Source organism: Rhagoletis zephyria, unplaced genomic scaffold, assembly GCF_001687245.7.
Source record: "Rhagoletis zephyria isolate East Lansing unplaced genomic scaffold, Rhagoletis_zephyria_1.1 Rzeph_scaffold_01797, whole genome shotgun sequence".
Taxonomy (NCBI): Eukaryota; Metazoa; Arthropoda; class Insecta; order Diptera; family Tephritidae; genus Rhagoletis; species Rhagoletis zephyria.
This window is the reverse complement of record NW_016158881.1, coordinates 26,134-46,557: the sequence shown is the minus strand read 5'-3', so window position 1 is coordinate 46,557 and position 20,424 is coordinate 26,134. Positions and strand designations below refer to the sequence as shown.

Genomic DNA, 20,424 nt, shown 5'->3' with positions numbered 1-20,424 from the left:
AGACTGAGAGACCAACGCTCAAACCTTTGTTGAATAACCAATTAGCATGTCAGGAAGCTTCATCTCTGCGAAGTATGAAGTTTTTAAAATGGTCAGTATTTTCCACGAAATGGACGGGAACTAAAAAAATTTGAACTTTCTAAGATGGAGATGGCTATATAAAAATAAGTTATTACTTTACGTTAAAAACACATCTCTTTTATCAGTTTATTTAAACAAATATATGTAAGTATGTATCGCCAAGGTGTAAAGGTGGCATTCTTCCCACCACCAGGCGGATTTTTATGTAAAAAAGCGGCTAATATATGGGTGCCGATATTTTTGGAATTATATTATATAAAAAACGTCTAATTTAGACCTGCTAGTAATGATAAGTAGATCTCTGGTCGAGGGCAAGGGAGACTATATTACTAAATTACTAAAGACTGAAATTGTTTTATCGAATTTTTAACCAATTAATTTTCGTCAGGGCTTTCCATTTCTGTACCAACAAATCAAGGATAACATTAATCCCCATCAGACCAAACATCTTATACATGCGCTTTGTCGTTGGGATGATCGTTTAGCGAATCAGATAATTACCATGCTGTTCTCGTCCGTTACCAAGCACACAGAACTGTGTGGGCCTTTCTTTAAGCTGCTCACGTTACTTACTGAAACTCAAGGTGGTCCTTCGGGTTTGCCATGTTTCTCTCAGCTGGTATTGCAACGTGTTTGGGATGCGGCAGAGTATTGCCCACAGTCTGCACTCGATTGGCTGGCATTCCAAGCGCCCAAAAATAAAATTGCTCACGCATGGATACTACAGTCGGCTGATAATTGGGTGGAGCAATATCTGCTGGCGCATAATAATTCGCGCGTACGCAATGGTATGTATATTTAATTGTATCCATTTAGATTATTACACAAACTGATATACCCCTTGTTACTTAATAGCTGCTGCGTATTTGCTTGTTTCATTGGTGCCATCGCAACCATTCAGAGCGAATTTCCGTACACATTCTCTGCATAAGTTGTCGGCGCATGTTTACCGGTAAGTTCAAGCAAAATATTACCCTAACACCCCCATTGCGAGTGTCGATTAGTAGATAATAGATAAACGACTATTATTCGATTATGGCTTTTCCATGGTATTGCGAGTGTCGATTTCTCGTTCAATAAGCGACTGTGAATAGTTTTTGGTCGCTCATCCTTCTTCAACTGTTTGTTTGTAGAAGGATGAACGACTATAATTTATTCACACTTATTGAACGAGAAAATGACATTCACAATACCATGGAACAGCAATAATCGAATAATAGTCGTTTATCTATTATCTACTAGTCGACACTCGCAATAGGGATTTGAATTTCCAAGTTGACAGGTTTTCACTTACTCGTTACAGCGATTTGAATAGCGACGCTCAAATAATTTTGCACAATATCATCAACTTGTTATTGCGGCTTCTGCGGTCGGCTCGTGCTTATGCAGACATTGGAATACATGGAACCACAAAGCTAACAACATACTTTAGCCTACTTAGCTACTGCATGGTTTCAAAGACTGAAAAATTAATGGTAAAGTAGCCGAATTAATGTTTGTTGCTGGACTAAAATTGATTAGCGTTAAAATTGTTTAAACTAATTATAGATTGGGCCGTATATGCGAGCTTTATGGGATCTATTTCATCCACGATTGTCAGAGCCCAGTGTTCCAGCACATCACAACAAACATGCGTTGCTCGCATTTTGGCACCACTCCATTGTCGATTGTCCCGAAAATGCACTTATTGTGGCTAACTGTCACGAAATAACGCGGAATATTGCATTTAATTACATTCTGTAAGTAACAATGAGTCATTGAATTCACATGTGTATGAACATATCGTATGTTCCATCTTTTACCGCTAATAGTGCCGATCACGACGATTCCGAGATAGTCGCCTACAATCGCGCTATGTTGCCCGCCTATTATGGCTTGTTGCGTTTGTGTTGCGAGCAGAGTCGGGCACTTACACGCCAACTCGCGGCGCATCAGAATTTACAGTGGGCTTTCAAGAATATAACACCACATCCGACGCAATATGCAGCTGCAGTCGATGAGTTGTTCAAGTTGATGACTTTATTTGCCACTAGACATCCAGACGCCAGCGAACAGGAACAACATGAAGTGACTACATTCCGACGCACAACACTTTCGGCGTACTTAACCGGATTGGACGCGCGAGTTTCTTGGGGAACGCTTATAAATGCTTTGCGTATTTTAGGTATGCAAGAATTTTTGGATCTTTTTAAATGAAGGTAGCTTAAAGGTGTATTATATCGGTAAGAGTTATCTAAGAATAATCGTACAACCTGCAATCAATAGCCGAGACTCCTACCGGACTAAAACAGTAAATTTGTGATCCATTTTGTCTAAAAGTGATATCGCGTACTGTTAAAAACACTGTTTTTGCTTGAACGCAGAAGAGATTAAAACTTGTCGAATATATTGCATAAATCATTTTATGGCAGGTCAAACGGCAGATATTTGGGGTCACATTTTTCCTTAGGCACGTAATCTACGTATGTATGTGCATGTATGTTTTATTTGACTGGATGGCCACGTAAATAAGTACAATGTGCAATTGGCGAGACGAAGTAGTTGCTTCAAAGAAAGTGTGTGCAAACTGGAAGAATGGTCCTCCAGAAAATTGACCTAAGCCAGAAAAACTGCAGTAATGTAGGAGTTCATGAGCTTCACTTAAAATAAAGTTGCTAAAAGAAGAAGCCAGATTCTGTATTTTTTGTAAGAATTAGGCATTTTAAAAAACATTTTTAAATTTACCGACACATTCGTTCGCGATCATTTCTACTTCTCTCTTTGGAGTAAAAGAAATATTCTCGGCTACAAGTTTAAAATAAATTATTTAAGGCAAATAATTGTTAGAAAATGGGTTAATTTTTTTACCTTGCTTTTTTAGCTTGGGGTGTAACTATGTAATAATGGTGCGCCTAAAAGATGCAGCAATTTCCATTATCAATTTGTATACCTAATGACAGTACGTATGGGAATGCTTCAAATTCCCATTTTAAAGTTACCTGATGACAGTACGAATGTAAATTCTAAAGATTGATTTCGCGCGTTATTCTATTGTTTATCATAGTTTTAAAATCAATTGAATTTAAGACTAAATAGATGAAAATAAATCTATAGTTTAAAAAACGTAGACCTCGTTTTCATTACAATGTGAACAAAAAAGTAAAAATAATTTAGAGAAAAACAGATTTCGTTTAGGAGAAACAGGAAGTTCCTTAACTTGATTTAATTATACTTTTAAAAGCAACCTAATATAGGATTAAAATAATTAAAGTTAGACAACTTCCAATTCCTCATAAACGAAATCTGTATTTCTCTAAATAATTTTTTACTTTTTAGTTCATATTGTAATAAAAGCGAGTTTTTAGTTTTTTAAGCTATAATTTTATTTATTTAGAAAAATTCTCGAATGATTTTTTTAGTCAAATATTTAATTTAGATATTTCTTTTCTTTTGATATATAGACAGTATTGTTTGATATTTTCCAAGCATGTTTATTCATGTCTTTTTTTCATACAAAATCATTTCAGCCATCATTTTGCATAATACATACGTATGTACATACATTTCATAATAATCTGTGCAAGGGTAGCAGGGCTATTGATTGCCGCTCCTATATACAAACATACTAGGGATGTTAATCCCGGGATCCCGGCCTTTTTTAAGTGCCGAAAATCCCGAGATTATTTTCGGGAATTGTAATTAGCAATGGTAGCAATAATAGAAACGCCTCATGTGACCAGTTTTTGCTATATTTCTTTTGTTTATTTAATATTTAATATTTTTTTTATAAATGTCTAGCTAATTATACATACACATAACACCGTGCAACAGGTAATTTTACACACAAAAAAATCAATATATTCGCGAAGCCATGGGCCAAATATATGCAGTAAAGTTACATATTAGTTTTTCTCCTTGACGTAAGGATTTTTTTAAATGGCTTTGAAAATTGAAGAATATGAGTAATTCAGAAAATGGTTTAAAAAAATTAATCCTGGGATTCCAAAACTGTATGAACGATGCCCCGAAAATCCCCGGATCGCAAAAATCGAAAAAATTAACATCCCTAATACATACATACACATCAGTGATGGGCAAAATTGTATTTACTAAATACTAATAACTAAGTAAAAAATGGGTTAAGGTGTCTTAAGAGTTTGGGTGCATTCTAAAACGTCAAAATACAAAGCATCAGTCTATTTTATTTCTAAACCTCAGTAGATTGTAATGCCAAATATGCGCATCCACGGTTAGATGCTGGTTTTCTGCCAGGTTGCGTACGTTAGGCTTTTTCTTCTAGTGCGGTTTAGAAATAAAAGAGACTGATGCTTTGTATTTTGAAGTTTTGGAATGCACCCTTGTTTTGTTGTTTGTTGTAAACTTTTAAACATCTAAAAATATATTTAGGAGCTTCGCAAGATACCATAAAGATCATATTATGAATTTTCACACTGTTAACAAATAGTTGGTTGTGTTTTCAAGTTTTCTAAACATTTATTTAACCTTTTAAAGTTTACGACATACGACAATGCGACACGCTGTTAATACCGCAAAAGTATTTATGTATTTAGGAGTATGATAGTATTTTTAATGTACTTTAAGTAAATGTACTTATCTATTTTCACGGGACTAAATACTGAGTAGAAAAATTTTTAGTTACTTTTACATAGCGAATTACCGCGTACAAAAGTAATTATGGGTGCGTTCAGAAATACATCAAGACAAATCATCAGTATCTTTTATTTCTAAACTATAATTGATCGAAAATTTAACACTAAATATCAAGAAAAATCCCCAAATCTCCTTCAATAATCGCGAAAATAGCGGAAAGTGGAAGTTAATAAAATCCCGAAAATCGCGAAGCATTTCATTTATCGTCATATTTACGCATACCCATACACCTAAGTTTTTTCACTTTAGTATTTAGACACATCTTAATACTAAGTATATGGGATTTAGCATCCAAACAGGAACTTGAAATAAAAACAGTTTTTAAGTATGCACACCACTGGTACATATGTACATATGTATTATACACACAATAAAAGCGACAAGAGTAGACAAAAACTCACACATTAATTCCCAATCATGTGTCATTTGTTGGTAAATAGTAATATCATTTAATTTCGACTAATGAATAAAGCAGTTGGCGCTTGTCAAATATTAGTTTTGTTCGATAACAAAATTAACCAACACTAGCCAACAATCAAAATCAAGAGCGTAAACGAAAATTCTCTCCCAAAGAGAAAAGCGCAAAAAAGTAAACGAACAGAAAAATAGCCATCACTTGCGAAAACAGGAAGAAGAAGACAAACCAGCTGATTTTGTTTATGTTTTATTTGTAAAAAACTGAAATTCATGCTAAAAATGAACGTTTTCCTCCCTCTATTTTTGAGTGATGGATAATTTTTTGTCGTTATCGAACGCCAACTTGTAAAAATTAGGGAAAACTATTAAAAATGTGTGTGTTGTCGAACACAACTATTAACTCACATGAGACAATTATGATGGAAAATATTTATTAGCTCATAGCACAAAATATTTCAGTTAGTATGGGTCTGTTTCTCTATTGCTAATTATTAATAATTATCAAAATTTGTTGCTAGTAGAGCGTTACTTTCCCAAAAAACTAGCAGAAGAGAGCAAAATACATACATATGTAACATTTTTGTATTTTATGATTTTTTAAATTCAATTGAATAAAAACAAACCGAATATTTCTTATATATGCATGTAAATATGTATATGCATGTGTTTCAGTTTTTCACTTAAACGACACATCCCGCAGATGCTTTTCTGTCAACCGCAGCCTAATAGGCGCCCCAAATATTAGCCTCTCTAAGCTGTTCAGCATTTCAATAAAGTATCTCGACCCAACCCCACTCGAGACCAGGTTTTTTTATACAATATATATTTATGTACATATGTACTTTTATTTATTTATTTATTTATTTATTCGTCTATGAAACGGTGGTTTCTTACTTTTTAGTTACAAAATAAATATATGCAGGATACTAAAAATATTGATTAAACTAGATACAAGAATCAAAAGAAAGAATACAAAAGATTAATAAATAAATTTCTTGAGTAAGAGAAATCAAGTAAGATAGAGTTCGAGATCAAATTAAACTCATTTAAGGCATGTACCAAAGGGGCATTGCGCGCGTATTCAGTTCTATGGTTTTCATAATAGAACGGCAAAATGTTACGTAAGACTCGCTGAGTGATGTTGAAATTTATGCGAGCTAAGAGAAAAGGACAATCAACACTACCATTAATAATATTAAAAACAACAGTCTGGGAGAGTACAGAACGCCTCGTTTCCAAAGAAAGGTTAATTAAAAGCAAACGACTACTGTACGGTGGTATAGGATCCGAAAAGTTTAAGGACCGCAATGCGAACTTAAGAAAAACCTTTTGGACACGTTCTAATCTATTTATGAAAGTTTTGTGGAATGTCTTCCAAATAAATGTATCATATTCCAAAATGGGACGAACAAAAGATGAGTATAGTAATTTAAGAGTATAGGGATCAGAGAATTTTACACAGTTCGGCCTCACGAAACCCAAAAAAGAGAAGGATTTAGCAATCACAAGATTTATATGACTACTAAAAGAAAAATTTGAAGTAAAAATGATGCCAAGATCTTTGGCTTCGGCGACAGATTCTAGCGAAGACTCCGCGATTGTCTTTTTCGTTGATAAAGCACTATGAATTTTTTGCAAAAGTTACTTTAAAGCACTTTTTAATATTTAAAGAAAGGCGAGATTTGATGCACCAAAGATTAAGATTATTAATATCAGGCTGGGGCATAGTAGCATCCTTTTCGTTTTTGACCATCGAAAATACTTCCAAGTCATCGGCATATAGCAAAAAATTAGCGAAAGAAAAACATGAGCTAATATCATTTAGGAATAATATGAAAAGTAAAGGACATAAAATACTTCCCTTTTGCTAAACTATTTCTTATAAAACGGCCCAAATATGTTCAAATCTGATAAATAAAAACGAATATATTCACTCTATCCTCGAAAAATCGGGCGCAAGGCTCATTGACCGTGTGATGTTTTTTTTTTGCAAATACAGTGAAATTCCTCGTTACGGGCAGTCCTTATAAGCGGATAACCTCAGTAGCCGGACAAAATTCGTGCACACAGACTTTTCATTAATTTTCCCATACAAATATCATCCTAATAACCGGACACTCTAATAACCGGCCGCGGACACTATATTTCAAACTATTTTGATCAAAAAATGTCTCATAAACGGGCAAAATTCAAAAAAATCTGGAGCAAACTTTGCAGTAGTTTTGCTAAAAAGTAAATTGGTGATTCCCTTTTAAATATGTATACACACGTTCACATCGTACTTGTCAAATAGATGGCGGTGTTTTTTTTGGTACAGTTTGTTAAATAAGTTGCATGTGAATTGTACATCGTACAATGAGCCGTTAAAACTTATTGCGCTTTTGTAACAATTTGAAAAAAAATGCCTTTGAGGTTTTTAGCTTAGATGATCAGGGATGGTATTTTTGGGCATTGCAGCCCAAAGTTCAAGCCTTAATTTAAGCTTAAGCGGAAAGTTCTATCACCTGCTGTTTAATTGCGGTAGGTACTCAAACTTCGCCAAAATCAGTTTTTGCTGTTCAATAAATGTCTACAAGTGACCATCAAGGGAAGATGCAGGAATGATTTTTGACACTTTGACCTCGTTTTTCTCTAAACCTGGAGCTGATGGAAACTACGCTTATGGAATCGTAATCAGCTGTAAAAAGTCTATCAAAAACTGCCACACAAAAATTTTTTCCCATTTTTGTTGGCCTCTATTATTTTTCGGACATTTTTTTTATGAAGTAATTAGTTGGCTAGTCATAGTTTTTATACCAAGCGCTTACAAATCATGCCAGGTACCATTTTATTACTCAAATATATATATTTTTAATTTTGGCCAGCTTTTGAAGGCATATACCCCTTAAAGAAAATTGCGGTCACGAATTCTCAAAACACTTTCTTTTATACCAATTTACCACAATGTCAAATGGAAACAATTTACAATCAGCCTCATTGCGTAGGTCGTAAATTAGGCTAAATTTTACGACTCGATAACATTGGCATTGTCTACTGCATTGTCTACGTGCATAAATAAGTAAACGACGAAAATCGTCGAAAGCTACATATCTCGTGTGACGGAAATTGCAGAAATACAAAAACTTCGATATTTTCGTAACTACTGGAACATAATGTTCGATCATTTTTTTTTATATGGAGAATGTTTGCGATACCCACAACAAAAAAAAAAGAAATTGCCAAAAATCATGTTCGATAATTTTTGTGTATGGAGATAATTTGCGATCCTACAACAAAAAAATTTGCCAAAAATCAGTGGTAAGTTCTACCTACCTCAGACTTGCGCTTTACTATATTAAAATTGAATGGGCTAAAAACCGCATATTCATCTTTTTTCTAAAGGTTGTAATTAAAAACTACTCTTAAAGAAAATTTGCGGTAGAAATGTAACGATATTTTAAAGATTTTTGAGATGGAGGATTCAGGATATATAGTCTCGTTGGATAAAAGAATTGACCTTTAAGATGACCTTCAAATATAGAAGGTTTAAATTTGTCTTCTTTTTTGTTCTTAAACTAGTTTGCAATGAACTTTTTACAAGTTTGAAACAAGGAGTCCACGAACTTAGATTTATTTACTTGTTATATACTACATATCGTCGTTTAAAGTACAACACCGCGTATCGTTATTCTGCAAAATCGTGTAACTGACATTTGCTGCCAAAAATTGAATTTGCTCACACAAGCTCTTGGATCAATCCTTATCCATTCATCCTGAAATATGCTAGCCAGAAATGCGATTGCTTTATAAAAAAACAGAACCATTTTGAAATATGAGTGTTTTTACTCTCTAGAAAATAATTTATGCAACCTCACATACGCGGTTGTGCATTATCTTGATACGCGATTTTGCACTTTAAACACCGATATATAAACATAAAGATGTGGACAACTAAATAGAGCCAAGATGCGGTTGTGTGTATTTTCCGAATTTTAATTATTAGTATTTTCTAATTTAAATAAACTTATTATCTTATATTTTCATTGAATATCTTACAAATGAACAGAACTTTATTATAGCAGGAAAAGATTCATTACCTAAGAGAAAATAACACGAGAAGGAAAATATGAAAGCAAATGTTGGCTCTATTTAGTTGTCCACCTCTGTAGATATTTGTATGTTTTGCATTATGAGTGATCATTTTCTATGATATCCCTACAGTTGACAACGATGAAGATCGACTGCTCGTCATCTATAATGGCGGCATTGAGATGTGTTTTGAGGCCCTGCATACGTTACATTCCATGCATCACGAAGCAACAGCTTGCCACGTGTCTGGCGACCTGCAGGAACTACTTAGCGAATTGGTATTACTACTTACCACGCTGCGTATGAGTACGCGCTTGGACGCGCCATCGGCTGCAGCTAGTGTCAGCAAAAAACAATTGCAGCAGCAGCAGCAACAACAACAGCGTCTTCCCGATGCTGTTAAGCGACTGGCCACTTTCCTTAACACATTCAATCCACCAGAAATCTGTCGCCTATCACTCGAAGTACTCAAAGAGTTGGTGCGCAACCCAAGTTTAGATGTGACTAGTATTCTGGCACCCATACTCATTAATTGCCATCTATCAGTGGCTAATGCGCCGAGTAATATTGGACCCTTGGGACCTTATTTTCCACGACGTGGCACAAAAGCGCCCTGGCCAACTATGTCAAAGAATACGCCGCGTCCACCGCGCCCGATGGTGCAAATGAGTATACCACATGGGGAAATTTTGCAGAAAGGTGTTGATATTGAATATGACGCACAAGTGGAGGCTTTCTATCGACCTTACCATGACTTCTTAGACGTAATGATGCGTATGGCGGTGAACACCAATCAATTGAATGAGACATTGGTTAAGTTGAGTTGCTTAGTGGCAATCGAGGCAGCACCTTTACATTTGAATTTGTTTGCCAAATTTTGGGTGGGCATTCACAATAACAAAAGCACAAATAAGTAATAACACGCGTTAAATTTAGCGGTTTCAGATTGTTAATACCACTCTTATTCTTTATTTGTAGATATGCTGAATTGTTGATCAACAACCAGTACCTGGTGGAATACATACATGTAATATTGCGGGACGAAAGGGTCTCTCTCAGTGATCATTACATAAGAAATTTCTTAGAAATCTATTACCCCAAGGTAAGTGCTTAATATGCTTCGTTATGATTCAGGTTTTAATGTATTTAATTGAATTATGGGGCATAAATATACAATGTTTTTGTATGTTTGTATCATTGATGTTTCGAATGTCATATTTTTCACATTCGCGAATGGGAATGCGAATGCGAATGTTGGGAATAAATTTAAAAAAGTTATAATCAACTTAATTCAAAGTTTTTATTACTTAAAAATTTAATAAATTATTATAACATTGAACGAGTGCTTATCCTATACTGACTTTTAATTTAGTAGTCAAAGTTCAAAAGGGGCATATTATATTTCAATAAAAGTAATTTTTCTGCGTTTTCTCCCATGAGGCGATTTCTTAGAGGCTCGTATATAATAATTGCTCATTTGGAACGCTAGTTTATAGTTTAGTTTTCCACCAATCGAGAGTACTTTCACCGAGATAAGCTCGTTTTTCTTTAAGATAGGCCTTCAATTGAGCTTTAATATCACATTTTTTAATGTCTCCAGATTCTACATCCGAGCCTTCGCTTTCGCTGGAAGAATATAAAATTATTTCTAGGTTGCTTATAAGACTTTTAGCAGTACTTGTTCAAGGCCCATCAATGTTGCTTGATATACTACTTAACCGTTGAGCGCCTGAAGCTAAAAGCCGGTTATTGTCCGCACCCTAGTTAGACTTGTAGCCTATTTCTACCAGAGGCTTAATTGCAATTATGGGTTCAGATATGTTCCAAGAATTTCAACATGGGGTGAGCGGCAAGTTTTATTTCTTAGTGTTTGCTTTTTTCCTTTCGTTTGCTTGTAATTAGTAGGAAGAATTACCCCTTTCGAATTGTAATCTCCTTGTTCCAATAGGCATATACTGCAGTTAAGATTTGGTGGAAATGTACTATTAGAGCCATTTCAACAATATTACGAGTGGACTTTCTGCCCATGTACACATTCGCCTTCGCAAAACAATTGTATCATTTGATGCGAATACGAATGTCGAATGCGAATGTGAAAATGATGCGAATCATTCCCATACGAATGCGAATGCAAATATTCGCAACATCCCTGGTTTGTATATAGAGAAAATCTCAAGTTTTGAAGTGACACGCCTTAAGCGAATCCCATCGGGTTTGAGAAAAAAAATCGTGGAAGCGGGTTCGTCAGCTGAGCATTTGTTTACATCACAAGCACCACTATTTTATAACTAAATAATAGTTAATTCAACATGACAACAAGTTTTAAAGCATTTTTATGAATAATTTTACCTAAATTATGTGTTTAAAGTGGCAGACAACAATTTCGGTTAATTTTGGTTTTCGTTGTTTTCTCTGCTTTGTTTACTTTTCGCTCGTTTTCCAGTGAAACAAGATGGCGTAGAACCCGCTCAAAAAATCGACTTTTTCACTCTCTCGTTCTTACGTGATCTTGTTCGTTCGTTCATGGTATGGACTTTGGTGTTAGATGAAAAAAAAAATGATTTTCATTTTCTGAGTCCTTCTTCAATATATCATCCAATGTACCTCTCAATTGCTTCATTGACTTGATAAAATTGCCGTAATAGTTCACTGTAGAGTCCTATAGGTCAAAAGAATCGGCATCGTCCGGTTTTGGCCGATTCTTGAATGAGGTTATGTTATTTAGTTATTTAATTATGTTTCTCTTTTGTTATTATAAAATACTTGATTGGGCGTTTGTAAAATGCATGACATTATGGCATTGGGAGTCACCCAAATGTTTTAGCCTTTTCTTCATATGCCTTGAACGCATTTCTTTTGGAGTCTACAAAAGCTTGTAAAGATTTCAAACAATTGAAATTTTTTCGCCAGTGCATAACAGAAGTATTTACGCTTGTAACTCCTAATACGAAGAGCATCGTATTTCTTTGAGAGGAAACCAATGGTTTTATCCGGCTCTGGGTGGCTCCATCCCTTGCATTTGGAGTTCGAAATGGAATTCAAATGAAGTATCTGTCATGCACAACAGAAATCCATTTCTGGATCGGGTCGGATTTTATGCCAGTTCCAATCCAAAGAATGCAGAGCAACGAGGTGAAGTTCCTGAAACGAATAACTATTGGAAGGGTTCGTCAATCTAAACAGCGTTAGGGTTGGTCGAGAAAAACCAAGTCATTCTAATACTTAGAACCGACTGCCTTATTAAGTATTTTCTACGGTTGATGCTAAATAGTGTAATTTGGCCTGATAGCAGCGCGTTTATTTGTAGGAGGACACGAACAAACGGGGAAAAGTTTGGACTATACCTGTAAATGATATAAGTCCGCCTTTAATAACTATTTTAATTATTAAAAGATGCAATAACCAAAAATAATATTACTCTTAAACATTACTATGGATTTTATAAAAATTGTATTCTTAATATACACTTAATTGTTTCCATTCTTCAGATATCCGCCCAGTTGCCAATTGCACGTCTTCTTTACACAATCAGCTATTCCATGCATTCAAAAGAGGATCTCGACGATCTTTGCGGCGATTTGTTTGCCATCCGTGTGATAGCACAATGCACAGGCATACCGACTTCCGTCCGCAAACAGTTGAGGGGATCACTCAAGGCTTTACTTTACAAGAGTTCTCGCTACCAAGAAGTAGCTGAATTGGAGATTACTCAAAACAAGAAAGTGGCTAAAGTAGCGGATTCGCCCACAGTTGAAAAGGAATCAGCAAAACAAGAAGACAACGATGCAAAAGATCCGCCCTTGGACGCCAAGGAAAAAATCGAATCCCCAAAAATGCTTAAAGATGTGAAAGAATCTGCTGAAGATATGTCAATGGAGTTGGATACTGAGTCAGATGGGAAAAAAGATGCCAATAATGGTAAAAACGGAGCAGAGGCTATGGAAACAGATAAATCTCCGTCTAGTGGCAAGAGTGAAGAAAAAAGTGAAGATACAAACAAAAATGTTAAAGTCGATAAGGGCGAAAGTGATCAAGAAAACACTGCCAAAACAATAAATGCAAACCCCGATAAAGACGATAGTGAAGAGAAAAATGGCGCCGAACTCAAAGGAATAGCACCGAAAACTACAACAACACCGACAAAAGTATCGCGTAAGGATATCGAGGATAACGTGACCGATAGTAGCCACAGTGGTAATGTCAATGCTGCTTCGACCACAGTTGCCGCATCTGCTGCCGCCGCTACACTTGTGGAACAGTGCAAAAGCATACAAAAGAAACCTGCAGAGGTGCGCCTGTTTGAAGAGCATGAAAAACGCATCAAACTTTTGCTGACCATGGAGACCTATATTAAAAGCATACTAGTACTGATGCAACGTGACGAAAGTTGTACTTCTCCAACATCTGCAACTGTGAGTGGCGCTGCCGCAGATAGCGAAACTGGTGCAGACGGGCCAGAAATAGCAAGTAAAAAGAGCACGAACGCTTCAGTTGCTGCCACGTCAATAATGTCGCCACCCGAAAGCATCGCTACCACATCTGATACACCGCCTGCCAAAAACGAAGACAAGCTATTGCATTGCAGCGAAAAGAGGGACGTGAAAGGAGATGCCAGTAATAGTCACCAAACTCCAGCTAACACGCATACCAGTACCACATCAACCAAGGATCATAGCGATTCAGCAACAAATCCAAATCCAATCGATGTATCCCAACCAACTACAACGACGACACCAACACCCACGATATCGGCTGCCACTGCCGCGGCGCTACATTCTCAACAAATTTAGTTATCGTTTAATGATTTGCTAAATATTTTGTTTTTCGGTAAGATGCTGGAATAATGCCGCCACTAAGTTGAAAGTTGAGTGCAATGAAAATGAAAGAGCATCCGCTACGTGAATTGGCGGTTGAATTTCGTTAACACATATACAAATACTCTAATTTAAATATTTAATTTTTTTTCCAATTCAAAGAATCCATTACGGATGTAAAGCGAGTGATGAAAGGCAGTTTGGTTTACCATTTGCATGTTGTAGCTTGTGAAAATATGTTTTTGTAAAAATTTTGGGTGGAATAGCTTTGGCTTATTAGAAAACAAAACTTAGTCAACGCTATAAAATTCGTAAATCATAGTACAAGCTCGGGCTAAATTTAATCTGTACTTAATAGGCTAAAAAATTGTGACTCAAATGAAAGCGTTTTCACAAGCTAAGACACACACACATATAGTAGTATTATTTAATTTTGTATTTTTCTTTTTATTCCTGCCGAGTAATACAAACTGTATACTCGAAAGTTTCGAATCCGCCCTCAAAATCTGGATTACGGGGCGGAAACGCGTTTTTCGTAGATCTCACAATATGCTTGGTTATAATTTCAACAAATTAAAATCGATTTTAAATTGTTATATAAATATGTTGAAATTATAACCAAAAATAACTGTACGACCCACCCAAAGCGGGTTTTCGCCCGCAAAGGTCGTTTGCTAAACTCTAATTAATCGGAAGTTGGTTCAAAAAATGTTTTCTGAATTTCTGATTAGTGCTCATTTGTCAATTACGATCTGATTAAGTTTACTGGAAGATGAATTTCCGATTAGGCGCCAGCCAGTACTGCTTTTATGCTTTTCGCACATTTGATGTTGCGAAACATGGGCACACATTTTGTTTCAATCTGATTTTGGGTAATTTCAAATGAAATCAATGACTAAAATGAATTAGATATTGTGGTTTCCCAACTAACCCGACGTCTACTAATCGAAACTGGGTAAAAAACTGACGTGCGTTTTTTAATCATACATACATTGAGCGAACGGCAATCAGTCCAGAGCCGCAGGGTATAGTTGAGATTTAAGGTATGTAGCTCTTTTTTTTATTATTCGATAAGACTCACAACTTGTGTTACGTTTCACTGCTACACAGTGTTATTACTCTTCGTCACTCGCGTTACATTTACCAATGAATTTTCCCTGCAATAATTGTTGGAATTTTTGAAAGTCCATACCTTACCATTAAACTTAATTCATTCATTTCTATTAACACGTTTAGAAGACCTTTTGAAATGTCTATTAAAAAAAAATCAAAATATGATTAAATTAGGTAGAACGAAATAATATATAAAGTTTAGTTTACGCTCTCTTGCGATCTTTGCTTCACTATTTTGCCGCACCTACTTAGCGAATGCTGTTTTTAACATTCTTTTGTCATTAAAAGTAGTCCAACACATTATTTTCATTGGTTTATGTAACGAGTACTAACAACGTATTACAATATACATATAAATATATTAAACAAAAAAATATATATGATGCTATTAGAATTTCTGACCCAAGGTCAAAAATGCGTGTGAGAAAAAAAAACTGAAGCTAACCCAAGGTTGGCCGTGTGAAAATAATAAAGAAAAAATAAAATTTTTTATAGGAAACAGGTAAACTACCAGTAATTGCATAAACTCCGATTTGAGGCCAGCGAGAGACGAAGTCATTCCCTGACAATGATATTGAAGCCAAGAGAAAATCGATAACTCGAAAATTATGTTTTATTATCATAGTTTCTATTTTTCAAATTTTGACTTTATCTAACCCAAAAACTACCAGATACTGATGTGTTTTGAAAAAAATTTCCTAACTTAAAATTCTTCTTTTCATTGTAATAATTTTATTGAATTAACTTTATCGCTGTTAGTCTCAAAACTGGAGGTTTTGCAAATATGTACTACTTAATCGAGTAGACTAATCGGCGACGAAAACATAACAAATCAATAATTGAATGAATATTATTTTGTATGTTTTAAGTAAATATGTAGGTTAAACTTGACTGCGAAGAGCCGAGAGCGTTAGCCACACGACTATCATGCTTAAGCAAAATAAATTTGAATAAAGAAAAACGAGAAACACTAAAATGAATGGTATTGTACTAGACAGAGAAACATATATACTTTCGCCTATACATATGTACATGTTTAGATGGCAGAAAAACAAGCCTGAGCGCTTAATAAATGTTTTTTTTTTTGTAATGTACCAATGTTAATATGCTTTCATGCACACACATACCTACATGAAAGCTTACGATGTATCAATGCACCTTTAGTTATGTATACATATATGTGTACATATGTACAGTTGTCCACAAAATAATAGGAGTGGGATATTTTAACCTGTTTTGGCTATTTGTCTTTAGTTTATTTAATGTTTCGTATTTTTTTGTAAAAGCCTAGCTGGTAATACAACAAACACCATATAAATTTACATTTTCAAGTTTGTACAAAAATTATAAAAATTCTGCAAATTTTCACCAAAATTTCAAACTATTTAACCAGAATCTTTAGAAAATATGTTGGTATGCAGTTTTGTAGCCCATTCAATTCTAGTCTGAAGAAGTGCAAGTTTCAAGCTGCTAAAAAATTCCGTTGATTTTTGAGAATTTTTTCGGTTGAAGGTGTTTCACGTCTTTTCCATACAAAGTACTTGTATGTTCGACAATTTTCTTTTATATGGGGACAGTGCCAGCAAAAAAAATTGCCAAAAATCAACGGAATTTTTTAGCAGCTTGAAACTTGCACTTCTTCAGACTAGAATTGAATGGGCTATAAAACTGCATACCAGAATTTTCTCTGAAGATTCTGATTAAAAAGTTTGATATTTTGGTGAAAATTTACAGAATTTTAATAATTTTTGTACAAAGGTTGAAATCTGAATTTATTCGTTGTTTGTTGTATACCCAGCTTGACTTTTGTATAAATATAATAAACATTAAATAAACAAAAGACAAATAGCAAAAACTGTCCAAAATAACGCACTCCTATTATTTTGTGGACCACTGTACGTATGTATGGTTGCACACACGGTGTTTTAGATAGAAGAAGCATGAATTTATATTAAGGCTTTTATACATAATAAGCATACGAAATCATTGAAATTTATGTATGTATAAGTGATTAAATACTAAATACTTTCGCTAATTGGCGAGCACATCAAAGATTAATACCACTCTGCAAACATTTAAATGAGGATACCATTCTTTTGTATTCAATAAAAGGTTAATTTATTTTAAAGTTTTCTTCTACGCGACCTCTACTGGCAAATACATTGTGCGATTTTTAAAAGTATCCGCTTTCAAGTTAGATCTTTTTTGACATTTATGTAATCACAATGCACGTTGTTTTGAAAAAAATAATAATTTAAAAAAAGATATATTCTTAATCTGGACTGTGTAGTTATATATGTATTTATATGTACATGCCTTTCAATTTGAATAGGGACAGTGGTTTTCTTAAAGAACAACCGAGCTTATTTATGTGTTTCTTATGTTAAGAAAGCAACATTTTTCGATAGAAAGAAGAAAATTACATTAACTTGTAGGCAACGGAAAAGCTTCGTTTTTAGTTCCACAATACTGCAAGGCATCTTAGATCGTCGTAAGTACTCTCTTCCTACACCAAGAAGAGGATCCATCCGCAAATGTTTAACATACCAATTAAGCCTGTGTCGATACCTGAACACTTCGGCCTAATATATTTAATTATGGGAGCGGTTCGGGCTGCGGCAAAAATAACTTGAACAGCCTGAATAAATTTTTATCTGAAATATTAAAAATAAATCAGGTGACGAAAATTCTGTTTCCCTTTTGCTTCTCTTTCACGTTTTTTAGAGATTGTAAGGGGTTTCACATTTTTTTTTTCTAACCGAATTCCCACCGAAATTGCAGATTTGAAGTTCGCTGTTCTAACAAATTTCAATTTAACTGTACAGAGAGTTGAAGAAATTCGAAACCAGAACGGGTCTTGTTCTGGCCTGTTCCGCTTGGCGTTGTCGCTTGAAAGCGAAATAAAAGCGACGATTTGGCATCACCGTTGCTAACATCGGCTTTTATCCAATATATACCGGTAGATAGTACCGACATAAAAACATTACATATTTATCTGTCGTCCTCATTGTTTGGAACTAAATTTAAAGGACTACCGATAACTTCTCTTTGCTGTCTTAATATATTTCAAAAATTAAAGCGACGATGAGAAGGACAACGACGTAGAAACGACAATGACAATGTGAATATACCAGATTATTATCGATTACCAATTACTGAAATACCGAGTATTTTTTGCTTTTTATTTCTTAACCCCTGAAATATTTTGCGCAGAAATACTAAGTATTTTTTTAAATGCTTTGCGATTTTTTCGTTTTTTGAGATTTCCGCGAATTTCATAGGTCCTTTTTCGGAACACATCGGGATATTTTGGGTTGTTTCGGATTTTCTTGAGGGTTTTAAATATTACACATTACACCGTGCGACAAAGACAAAAAAAATTCGAACCACACTAAGCAATCCAACTGTGGGCCAAATATAGTAAAACTGCGTTATTAGTTTTTCTTTCTGAAGTCAGGATTTTTCTTAAAAAGACTTTGTAGTCTTAAAGATATGAGTAGGTAATTTAACTTTTTTTGTTAGAGTTCAGTGCAATGTAATATGGGTACCACATGGAAGAGAATATTTTTTTTTTTTCACAAGGGCGAATAGGTTATTGAAAATGCTCTTTTAATTACTTTTATTTTATTTTAAGCCAATAAAGTATATCAGTCCTTAACATATATATATATATAGATATTTTTTAGTTTAAATAATGATTCCGAAATTTCTAGGATAAAATTTTAAAAGAACATTTTCAATAACACCAACAAATTTAATCTTCTTTAATTTTACAGAATTTCCTTTTTAATTTGATACCCATATCTACTGTTTTTCTACATTGCACTGAATNTTGGGTTGTTTCGGATTTTCTTGAGGGTTTTAAATATTACACATTACACCGTGCGACAAAGACAAAAAAAATTCGAACCACACTAAGCAATCCAACTGTGGGCCAAATATAGTAAAACTGCGTTATTAGTTTTTCTTTCTGAAGTCAGGATTTTTCTTAAAAAGACTTTGTAGTCTTAAAGATATGAGTAGGTAATTTAACTTTTTTTGTTAGAGTTCAGTGCAATGTAATATGGGTACCACATGGAAGAGAATATTTTTTTTTTTCACAAGGGCGAATAGGTTATTGAAAATGCTCTTTTAATTACTTTTATTTTATTTTAAGCCAATAAAGTATATCAGTCCTTAACATATATATATATATAGATATTTTTTAGTTTAAATAATGATTCCAAAATTTCTAGGATAAAATTTTAAAAGAACATTTTCAATAACACCAACAAATTCAATCTTCTTTAATTTTACAGAATTTCCTTTTTAATTTGATACCCATATCTACTGTTTTTCTACATTGTACTGAACTTTTGTAAACATTTTTTGGAGTAATTATATGTTTTAATTCAAAGTGTATTTAAAATATCCAGACGTCAGCGAGAAAAACTAAAAACGCAGTTTTACTATATTTGGTTATTTTTTTTGTGTGTCAAATTGATTGTCGCACGGTGTTGTATTTAAATTTTAACTTTGCTTTTTACAAGTACCTAAAACGAAACGGTCTTGGTTTCAATTTTTATGCAATATCGGATTTACAATATAACTAATATTGCCTCACCTGCAAGTGCACCTTATTGGCTCAAATTTGCAGCTATTACAATTACTCAAATTATATAGCGCCGTTTTTGTATTGTGTTTTTTTTTTTAAGACGCAAAAGATATTTTCGCCTTTGTCGTCACTTCATCAAAATCGACCATTCTTCCAAATGAAACCCAATGAAGCTTCCTCGATGCCAACAAATATAAATACAAGTTCTGGTTTTTACGAAAATCACTATTCCTTTTCAAGCGAAGCTTGTTTTCCAAGATAGCGTTTGGGGCACCTTCCTCTTGGAAAGAGGTGCTGGTACCAAACCTTTCGTTTCTATGTATAAATTTAGAGGATGCTCATGATGCTCATATTTTACTCTAGAAGTATTGTGTACATGCATTAATCATGCAATTGTTTAAGCTACTTAAGAACACTTAAAATTTAAATTATTTAAAAGAAAATTGCAAAAGCTTCAGTTGTCATGGCAACAATAGCTTTTTATAAAAATCACCAATATTTTTGCCAGTTTCTCAGTGATCTAGTAGCGCAATTTCAATGTCATTGAGCACCCTGTATTGGTTGCAGTAAAAACACTGAAAGTTGGTATAGATATTACAAATATCAAAAGGAAAAAACTAAGGAAGTGTCCCGTTTTCTAGGATGGCATTTTTTCCCCATACAAAAATTGGACCAATCTACTATACA

General features: G+C 34.3%; 1 protein-coding gene across 3 annotated transcripts in view; it reads left to right on the top strand.

Annotated features, from left to right (window-relative positions):
- The window catches only part of puf (ubiquitinyl hydrolase 1 puf), a 46,381-nt gene extending 30,725 nt beyond the window's left edge, over positions 1-15,656 (top strand). For all 3 annotated transcript variants that reach the window (XM_017619153.1, XM_017619152.1, XM_017619151.1), the window contains 8 exons: positions 470-869; positions 937-1,033; positions 1,385-1,556; positions 1,630-1,820; positions 1,893-2,245; positions 9,349-10,129; positions 10,195-10,318; positions 12,705-15,656. In XM_017619153.1, coding sequence (XP_017474642.1) covers positions 470-869; positions 937-1,033; positions 1,385-1,556; positions 1,630-1,820; positions 1,893-2,245; positions 9,349-10,129; positions 10,195-10,318; positions 12,705-14,006 — 3,420 coding nt within the window. In that variant the 3' untranslated portion in view covers positions 14,007-15,656. The remainder of the gene's footprint in view (positions 1-469; positions 870-936; positions 1,034-1,384; positions 1,557-1,629; positions 1,821-1,892; positions 2,246-9,348; positions 10,130-10,194; positions 10,319-12,704) is intronic.
- The last annotated feature ends 4,768 nt before the right edge of the window (positions 15,657-20,424 follow it).